The 10,441-nt window shown below is 46.5% G+C and overlaps 2 protein-coding genes across 2 annotated transcripts in view; one reads left to right on the forward strand and one right to left on the reverse strand.

The window, feature by feature from the left end:
• LOC144673184 (uncharacterized) overlaps window positions 1-6,684 on the forward strand; it is a 110,753-nt gene extending 104,069 nt beyond the window's left edge. The window contains exon 9 of the mRNA XM_078535149.1: window positions 6,429-6,684. Within this exon, the coding sequence (XP_078391275.1) occupies window positions 6,429-6,564 (136 nt within the window). The 3' untranslated portion in view covers window positions 6,565-6,684. The remainder of the gene's footprint in view (window positions 1-6,428) is intronic.
• The window catches only part of LOC144673177 (uncharacterized), a 273,637-nt gene that overhangs the window by 162,258 nt on the left and 100,938 nt on the right, over window positions 1-10,441 (reverse strand). The window lies entirely within an intron of this gene.

The raw sequence follows: 10,441 nt of genomic DNA on the forward strand, positions 1-10,441 counted from the left end.
GGGACTTGTAAATGAACAGCAATGTGAATTGTCAAGGAGGGTTTGGAACTCAACAGCAACGTGACTTGTCAGGGTGGGTCTGTTAATGAACAACAACGTGATTTGTCAGGGTGGGTCTGTAAATAAACAACAATGCGACTTGTCAGGGAGAGTGTGTAACTGAGCAGCTCATGCGACTTGTCAGGGAGAGTCTGTAACAGAACAGCAATGTGACTTGTCAGTGAGGGTCTGTAAATGAACAGAAATGTGAATGAGCAAGAAATGGTGTGGTCAGAGTGTGTCTGTACAGGAAGTAGAAATGGTCACAGAGAGCCCTTGGTTAGTTATGGGAGATTTTGGAGTTGGATGGCATAGAGGGAGGAACATAGTGATAGGCTAAAGGGATAGATGGATAGAGTGAGAGAGAGAGAGAATAAAAGAGAGAGAAACCAAAAACTAATTGAAGAGGAGAAAATGAGTCAGATTCCATGTGGCAGATAAATAGAATTTTTTTCAAGTATATACTGCTTTGACAGTTAGTGGTCTTAGAAAAGAAAAAAGCAGCTGATGTCTGATCAGGAAAGAGGAAGCTGGTTGAGGGGCTGCAGTTAGTTTAACACAATCTCAGTAAATGGAGTGATACACAGACCAGCCTCCCATGCGGGTGAGCGGCAGCAGCAAGAACCACATGAAAACAGGAGATTGTGGAAGGTCCAGCAGTGTCAGGACCCGAGAATACAGGACCAACAGAGGTTATTCAGCCTATCAAGTCTGTACCAGCTCAAAGACCAACCCAGTTCATCCCACTCCCCCTCTTTCCCTGTACCCCCCAGTTGTTAACCCTAACAAAGGCCTGAAAGGCTGACTCTTTCTCTCTCCACAGATGTTTCCTGAGCAGCTGAGTATTTCAAACATTTTCTGTTAGATTCTTGGGAAATGAGTTTGTTGAAGAAACAACCCCAACCACCTGCCCTCACGCATCAAATATAAAATTAGTAAACAAACACCGACACCACCCCCCAACCAATATAAAAGGAGTTTTGTTTTAGAAACAAATATTTCTGTACAGGCTTTTCATTCTTGGTGTGTGGGCATTGGTAGCAAGTCTATTAATTATATTGCACATCCCCAGTTAGTCTTTGTGCAGGAAATGATGCGCCACCTTCTCCTTGACCCACTGTCTAGTGAAGGTGCTCCCACAAGGTCATGACGTAAAATCCTGAGATCCACCATTTTCACTCAGCGATAAAGGAGCAGTGAGAATATGCACAAGACAGGATGGTGTGTGACTTAGATGGAAAGATGGGGATAAGGGTGTTCCCCAGCATCTGCTATCTTTCTCCTTCTACGTGGCGTAAACCTTAGGGTTTGGAGGTTCCATAAAAATTCCGGTTGTGTTGCTGATGTCTCAAATCCTTCGTCTTCACCTTGTCCCGTCTCCCTCTCTCTCTTCTCAGGTAGGGACAAAGACCAGGTGGCAGGTTCCACTCCCGTGCTCTTGCTGGTTGTAACAATTGAAATAATAATAATATATGGTTGGCGCCAATCATAATCGGAGCTCGGAATATGATTTTGTATCTAACAATGTTATGGTTTAATGGCGCTGCAGTTACCCAGCATTCAAAGAGAGGCAGAATATGCTCTATCTTCGCTGCGGGAGATCATCGCGCAAGCGCGGCGCCGGACTGTGCCCAGAGCATGCGCATTGTCAGGTTGTGGCTGGAGCATGCGCAGTTGCGGTGCTGGAAGGAGAGTCGCGGTCGAGTCGGATCAGGGAGGAGAGCAGAAGAAGAGTGCAGCAAGCGGGCAGATGAAGGCGAATGGAACTGGCAAGCGGGTGGGACGCCTTCAGAAATACACACTGCAGGCCTCAAACCGCGAATAGGAAGCTTCCGACCCCGCGTTTGCTCCGTTTTGGCGATGGCGGCGTTTGTCACGATATCAGATCCGATTGATGGCCGCCATCTTTTTGGGACGCGCACATTTGTGCGCATGCGCGGGTGCCATCTTTATAGGGACAGGGTAGCAGTGCGCATGTGGATCCGCCATATTTATAGGGGGCAATAGGCAGCAGTGCGCATTTCGCGGCCGCCATCCTTTTAGGGGGCAATGGGCAGCAGCTGTGACAAAAAAAGAATTGTCAGCAATCCAGAATTAAAGTGAAGATATCTGGGGGGGACTGTGAGACTGGAGGAGATTACAAAGGAATGGATGAGAGTTTCAGCAGCAGATGAGCTGAGACTGGGCTGGAGTTGGGCGATGTTACTGAGGTGGAAATAGGCGGTCTTGGTGATGATGTGGATCTGTGGTTGGAAGCTCATCTTACAGTGAAATATTTCACCATGGTTGTGAACAGTCTGGTTCAGTCTCAGACAGTTGGCAGGCAGAGGGATGGAGTCGGTGGATAGAGAGTGGAGTTTGTAGCGGGGACTAAAGACAATGACTTCAGTCTTCCCAATATTTAAATGGCGGAAATTTCTGTTCATCCAGTACTGGATGTTAGACAAGTCAGGACAGTGTGTGACTTGGAGGGGAACTTTAATCACATCTTAGTTTGATGTTTGTAAGGTTCCTTTAAAGTTTTTCCTTGATTTTACAGCTGACCTGACATAGGGGCTGTGCTTGATTTCTCCCTTGTTTTTGTTAATTTAGTTTATTGTTTTGACTCAAAAGAGTTACACCTGCTACCCTAGATCTTCTAGCGCGTGGAGGTTGAGGGTTCGGAAGATTCTGTCCAAGTTCTGGTTGAGTTCTAGAAATATAAATTCCCCCTGCTTTATCGGGTGCCTCTACCACCTATCTCATTCTTGCTCTCTTCCCCTCCTCCCAGAGGGTCCAGTGTCTTGTGTACACCCAGACCGGGTGGCAGGTTCCCTTCCCTGAAGGACATTTTTGAACCAGTTGGGTTTTTATGACAATCCAGCAGTTTTCATGGTCACTTTTTCCTCGTGCCGGCCCCACAAATTACCAGATTCATTCAGCTCAGTTTCACAACCTGCCTTGGTGTTTTTGTGGGTTCTCTCTCTCTCCCTTTTTTCTGTTTTAAATCAATTCCACAGGGTATTAGAAGAGGAGGATTTGCAGTTGGGAAACTGAAACCAAACATCACATCAGGTTCTGACAGTGCCACCCAATTTATTGTAACCTCAATATCATCAGATTTTGAACATGGAAGGAAAAAGCACCATTCACAGTGGGGAAACACCGTACACGTGTTCTGTGTGTGGACGAGGCTTTGTCTGATCATCTGGCCTGTCAGAACATAAATCCTGTTACAGCCGAGAGAAACTCGAAATGTGGGGATTGTGGGAAGGGGTTCAATTACCTGTTTGAGCTGGAAGCTCATCGACGCACTCACACTGCGGAGAGACCGTTCATCTACTCCCAGTGTGGGAAGAGACTCAGTCTCTCATCCAATCTGCTGAAGCATCAGCGAGTTCACAGGGCAGAGAGACCATTTAGTTGTCCAGACTACAGGAAGTGCTATATAAGTTCCAGAGACCTGATGTCCCATCAGTGAGCTCACTCTAACAAGAGACATTTTAAATGCCCAGACTGCAGGAAGTGCTTTAAAAGTTCTGGGGAGCTGATGTCCCATCAACGTGTTCACACTGACGTGAGACCTTTCAGGTGCTCTCACTGTGCGACTGGGTTCAAGACAGTAAATCACCTCACAGTACACCAACGAATTCACGCTGGGGAGAGACCGTTCACCTGCTCCAAGTGTGGGAAGGGATTCACTCAGTTATCCAACCTGCTGACACACCAGCGTGTTCACAAATAACTACAGTGATTGTATTTTGCTGTTAATCACATCCAGGACTGAACCATGTTCATTGGGATCTGTTTCTGCTGATGTTAATAAACCCCAGCCCAGCTATTGTGGTTAATATCTGGATAAAGTCAACAAATCAGCTTTGAATTAAAAGCCTGATTTGAACAGGCGAGATTGGAGCAGGAGGAGGCCATTCAGCCCCTCAAGCCTGCTCCACCATTTAATAAGATCATGGCTGATCTGATTGTGGCCTCAACTCTGGATCCAACTACCCCCAATAACCTTTAACTCTCTTGTTAGTTAAGAATCTATCTACCTTTGCCTGAATGATAACCGATGACCCTGCCTCCACCCCTCTCTGGAAAAGAGAGCTCCAAAGACCAACAACCCTCAGAGAAAAAAAATCTCCTCATCTGTCTTAAATGGGAGACCCCTTATTTTTAAACTGTGTCCCCTAGTTCTAGTCTTTCCCACAAGGGGAAACATCCTTTCAGCATCCACCCTGTTGAGCCCCCTCAGAATCTTATATGTTTCAATAAGATCACCTCTCATTCTTTTAAGCTACAATGGGTACAGGTCCAGCCTGTCCAACCCTTCCTCATAAGATAAGCCCCTCATCTCAGGTATCAGTCGAGTGAACCTTCTCCGAACTACGAACACACTTATATCTTTTCTGAAATAAGGAGACCCAAAACTGTACACAGTACTTCAGATGCTCATCAACACCCTGAACAACTGTAGCAAAGCACCCCTACTTTTATATTCCATTCCCCTTGCAATAAAACAACACCATTTGACTTCCTAATCACTTGCTGTACCTGAATACTAACATTTCCTGATTCATGTAGCAGGACACCCAGATCCCTCTGTATCTCAGAGTTCTGCAATCTCTCTCCATTTATATAATTTGCTGTTTTTCTATGCTTCCTGCCAAAGTGGACAAGTTCACATTTCCCCACATTATACTCAATCTGCCAAATTTCTGCCCACTCACTTAACCATCTATATCCCCTTGCAGGCTCCTTAGGTCCTCTTCACAACTCACTTTCCTGCCAATCTTTGTGTCATCAGCAAATTTAACAACCATACATTCAGTCCCTTCATCCAAGCCATTGCTATAGATTGTAAATAGTTGAGGCCCCAGTATTGATCCCTGTGGAACTCCACTCGTCACATCTTGCCAGCCTGAAAAAGACCCAGTTTCCCTCTTCTGCTTTCTGTTAGCTAACTAATCCTAGCTAACTATCTATCCATGTGGATGTGTTACCCCTTCTCAACTCAGGACAAAATTAATAGTCATGTGAGCAAATGTGGGTTAATTCAGGAACACCAGCATGGAATTGTTAAGGGAAAATTGTGTTTAATAAACTTGCTTAAGGTATTTGGAGAGGTAACAGAGTGGGTGATGAGGATGCTGCTGTTAATGTGGTGTACATGGACTTCCGAATGGAATTAGAGATTGTGCCGCACAACAGACATGAGCAGAGTTAGCTCATGGAATAAAAGGGACAGTAGCAACATGGATACAAAACTGGCTGGGTATAGGAAACAGCGAGTCATGGTTAATGGATTTTTTCAGACTGGAATAAGGTTTATAATGGAGATCCCCAGGAGTCACTGTGAGGACTCCTGCTCTCCTGAACATATATAAATGACACAGACCTTGGTGTTCAGGCTCAATTTTCAAATTTGTGGACAGAGTCTTGAGTGGGCACAGAGTGAATAGTGGCTTCCCTTCCCTGAAGGACATTAGTTGAACCAGTTGGGTTTTTATGACAATCCAGCGGTTTTCATGGTCACTTTTTCCTCGTACCGGCTCCACAAATTCCCAGATTCATTCAGCTCAATTTCACAACCTGTCTTTGTGTTTTTGTGGGTTCTCTCTCACTCTCGTTTTAAATCAATTTCAGAGGCGAATAGAGGATTTGCAGTCGGGAAACTGAAACCAAACATCACATCAGGATCGGACGAAGTCGCCCAATTTATCATAACCTGAATATGATCGAATTTTGAACATGGAAGGAAAAAGCACCGTTCACAGTGGGGAGAAACCGTACACGTGTTCTGTGTGTGGACGAGGCTTCAGCCGATCATTCGCTCTGTCAAAACACAAGCGCAGTCACACTGGGGAGAAACCGTGGAAATGTGGGGACTGTGGGAAGCGATTCACGTGTCCATCTGAGCTGGAAATTCATCGGCGCAGTCACACTGGGGAAAGGCCGTTCACCTGCTCTGAGTGTGGCAAAGGATTCGCTCAGTCATCCCACCTGCTCAAACACCAGCTAAGTCACACAGACGAGAGACCTTTTAAATGTGCAGACTGCGTAAAGTGCTTTAAAAGTTCCGGAGAACTGATATCCCATCAACGTGTTCACACTGACGAGAGACCATTCAGGTGCTCTCAGTGCGGGACTGGGTTCAGGCGATCATCTGACCTCACTAAACATCAGCGCAGTCACACTGGGGAGAGACCTTTCACCTGCTCCGAGTGTGGGAAGGGATTCACTCAGTCATCTAGCCTTCTGACACACCAGCGAGTTCACACAGGAAAGAGATCTTTCAAATGCCCAGACTGTGGGAAGTGCTGTAAAAGTTCCAGGAACCTAATTACACATCAACATGTTCACACTGATGAGAGACCGTTCAGGTGCTCTCAGTGTGGGGCTGGGTTCAGGCGATCATCTGAACTCACTGTACACCAGCGAGTTCACACTGGGGAGAAGCCGTTCACCTGCTCTGATTGTGGGAAAGGATTCACTCAGTCATCCAACCTACACAGACATCAGCGAGTTCACAGGTCACTACAGTGATGGGATTTTGCTGTCAGTCACATCGAAGACTGAACCATGTCCATTGGGGTATGTTTCTGCTGAAGTTGGTAAGCTCCAGGACAGATATAGTGGTTCATATTTTGGATAGAAGTAAAATAAATCAGCTTTGTGTTAAATACAGTGTTGAATCTTTTTACTATTTCTAATGCAAGTTAGTTCCTTTTGAAGGTCTCTCCCTCTTCCCTGTCTCCTCCATCCTCACCTCCAACAAGTGTGAGGAGCTCATGGAGCTTCTTTGTCACTAAGATTGAGACAATCCGATCAGCTGCCTCTGCTGCTTCCCTCCCTTCCACTAACCCAGTTCTCTCTCTTCACGTACTGTTGATCTCTCCCTCAAATCTGCCATCATCACGCCCGTCTCAAAAATCAAACCCTTGACCACATCATCCTTGCAAACTATTGCCCAATCTCCAACCTCCCTCTCCTCTCCAAACTTCTTGAACATGTTGTCACCTCCCAAATCTGTGCCCAGCTTTCCCAGAACTCCCTGTTTGAATCCCTCCAATCAGGTTTCTGCCCCTGCCACTGGACTGAAACAGCTCTGATCAAAGCCACCAACTACATCCTATGTGACTGTGACAAAGGGAAACTATCCCTTCTCAACCTGTCTGCAGCCTTTGACAAGGTTGACCACACCATTCTGCTCCAACACCTCTCCACTGTCGTCCAGCTGGGTGGGGCTGCTCTCTCCTCGTTCCATTCTTCTCTATCTAATCATAGCCAGAGAATCACTTGGAATGTCTTCCCTTCCCACTCCCACAGTTACCACTGGTGTCCCCAAAGGATCCAGCCTTGGCCTCTTATTTCTCATCAACATTCTCCCCACAGTGACATCATCTGAAAACACAGTGTCAGTTATCACATGTGCACTGATAGTGCCCAGCTCTACCTCACCACCTCTCTCCACTTCTCCACTGTGGTTAAATTATCAGACTGTTTGTTTGATATCCAGTGGTGGATGTGCAGAAATTTCTTCCAATTCAATATTGGCAAGACTGAAGACATTATTTTCATTCCCAAGCTACCAACTCCATTCCTTTCTCCAAAGCCAAAGGATCTAAGCTCAACAGTCCTGCCACATCCAGTCGTGAATAGTGGTGAACAATTAAGCAACTAATTGGATGATGAGGCTCCCCAACTATCCCCATCCTCGATGATGGAGGAGCCCAGCACAAGAGGGCAAAATATAAGGCTGAACCATTTGCAACAACCTTCAGCCAGAAGTGCTGAGCGGACGGTCCATCTCGGCCTCCTCCGGAGGTCCCCAGCATCACAGATGCCAGTCTTCAGCCAATTCGATTCACTCCACGTGATACCAATAAACGGCTGAAGGTGCTGGATACTGCAAAGTCAATGGGCCCTGACAATATTCCAGCAAAAGTACTGAAGACTTGTGCTCCAGAACTGGCTGCACCCCTAGCCAAGCTGTTCCAATACAGCTACAACACTGGCATCTACCCGGCTATGTGGAAAAATGCCCAGGTATGTCCTCTACACAAAAAGCAGGACAAATTCAACCCGGCTAATTACCGCCTCATTAGTCTGCTCTCGATCATCAGTAAATTAATGGAAGGGGTCATCAACAGTGCTATCAAGCGGCACTTGCTTAGCAATAGCCCACTCACTGACACCCAGTTTGGTTTCCACTAGGGCCACTCAGCTCCTGACCTCATTACAGCCTTGGTTCAAACATGGACAAAAGAGCTGAACTCCAGAGATGAGGTTAGAGTGACTGCCTTTGATATCAAGGCAGTCTTTGACTGAGTGTGGCATCGAGGAGCCCTAGCAAAACTAGATTCAATGGGAGTCAGGGGGAAACTCTCCACTGGTTGGAGTCATACCTAGCACAAAGGAAGATGTTTTAGTTGTTGGAGGTCAGTCATCTCAGCTCCAGGACATCACTGCAGAAGTTCCTCAGGGTAGTGTCCTAGGCCCAACCATCTTCAGCTGCTTCATCAATGACCTTCCTTCCAATATGAGGGCAGAAGTGGGGATGTTTGCTGATGATTGCACAATGTTCAGCAGCATTTGTGACTCCTCAGATAATGAAGCAGTCCATGTCCAAATCCAGAAAGACCTGGCGAATAGCCAGGCTTGGGCTGACAAGTGGCAAGTAACATCCACACCACACAAGTGCCAGGCAATTACCATCTCCCAACAAGAGAGTATCCAACTATCATCCCTAGACAATCGATGGCATTACCATCACTGAATCCCCCACTATTAACATCCTCGGGGGTTCCATTGACCAGAAACTGAACTGGACTAGCCATAAAAATGCTGTGGCTACAAGAGCAGGTCAGATGCTAGGAACCCTGCGACGAGTAGTTCACCTCCCGACTCCCCAAAGCCTGTCCACCATCGAGAAGCCTCAAGTCAGGAGTGTGATGGAAAACGCCCCACTTGCCTGGATGAGTGCAGCTCCAACAACTCTCAAGAAGCTTGACACCATCTAGGACAAATCAGCTTGCTTGATTGGCACCCCATCCACAAACATTCATTCGCTCCACCAATAATGCATAGTAGCAGCAGTGCATACCATCTACAAGATGCACTGCAGGAACTCACCAAGCCCCCTTAGACGGTATCTTCCAAACCCATGACCACTACCATCTAGAAGGACAAGGGCAATAGACACATGTGAACATCACCACCTGGAAGTTCCCCTCCAAGCCGCCCACCATTCTGACTTGGAAATTCCTTCACTGTTGTTGGGTCAAAATCCTGAAACTCACTCCCTAACAGCACTGTGGGTGTACCTACACCACATGGACTGCAGCGGTTCAAGAAAGCAGCTCATCACCACCTTCTCAAAGGCAATTAGGATGGGCAATAAACGCTGGCCCAGCCGGCAACGCCTACATCCCAAGAATGAATTAATATGAAAAAAAGATTGATGGTCTTATGGCTATTTGTGGAATCTTACTGTGCACAAACAGGTAAACAGTAACAATTTGTATTTATATAACACATTTAATGTAATAAAACATCCCAAGGTGCTTCAGAGAAGCATCCTGAAGAGAAATTTAACATCAAGTCACATAGCATATTAGAGAAAATGGACTAAACCTTCACTGGAGAGGCAGATTTTAACAAGGACCTTGAATCAGGAGAGAGAGCTGGAGAAGTTCAGGGAGGGAATTTCAGAACTTCATGCCAGGCATGGCCAACAGTGGTGGAGTAATTAAAAGCAGGGATGTTCAAGAGGCCAGAATGAGAAGGGCACATATATCCCTGAGGGTTGAGTGATGGAGTTTGCAGGGGTAGGGAGAGACGAGGTGACAGAGGGATTTGAAAACGAGGATGTGAGTTCTAAAATTGAGGCATTGCTTGACTAGGAGTCAATGTATGTCAGCGAGGCAAGGGGTGATGGGTGAACAGGACATGGTGTGAAAAAGCACACGGGCAGCAGAGTTTTCGATGATTTATGTTTCCGCGTGGGGGTGGGGTGAATGTGAGAAGCTGGTCAGGAATGTATTGGAATCAACAAGTCCAAAGGTAACAAGGGCAGGGATGAGGGTTTGAGCAGCAGATGAGCTGGAGTCAGGTGGGGACATGTGATGTCATGGAGATTGAAGTCCCTGGGGGACACTGAGTCGAAGGACTGTGCAGAGGAAAGTGAGTTTGGAGATGGGGTGGAATTTTAGGGTGCTGGGGTCAAGTGTTTTTTCAGGTGATAACAGTGGATTTAATGGTGAGAGGGACAGTACCAGAAGAAAGAGAGAGAGCCATCTCTCTCTATCAGCTGAGATAGGGAAGCTGGGTGATCAGTAGTTTAATGAGAATGGGGTCAATACAGCAGAAGACAAGATGAGCACTGACAGGACATGAGGGGAGAGAAACTGGGGAAAAATGT

This window comes from Cetorhinus maximus, unplaced genomic scaffold (genome assembly GCF_964194155.1).
Source record: "Cetorhinus maximus unplaced genomic scaffold, sCetMax3.hap1.1 HAP1_SCAFFOLD_306, whole genome shotgun sequence".
Taxonomy (NCBI): Eukaryota; Metazoa; Chordata; class Chondrichthyes; order Lamniformes; family Cetorhinidae; genus Cetorhinus; species Cetorhinus maximus.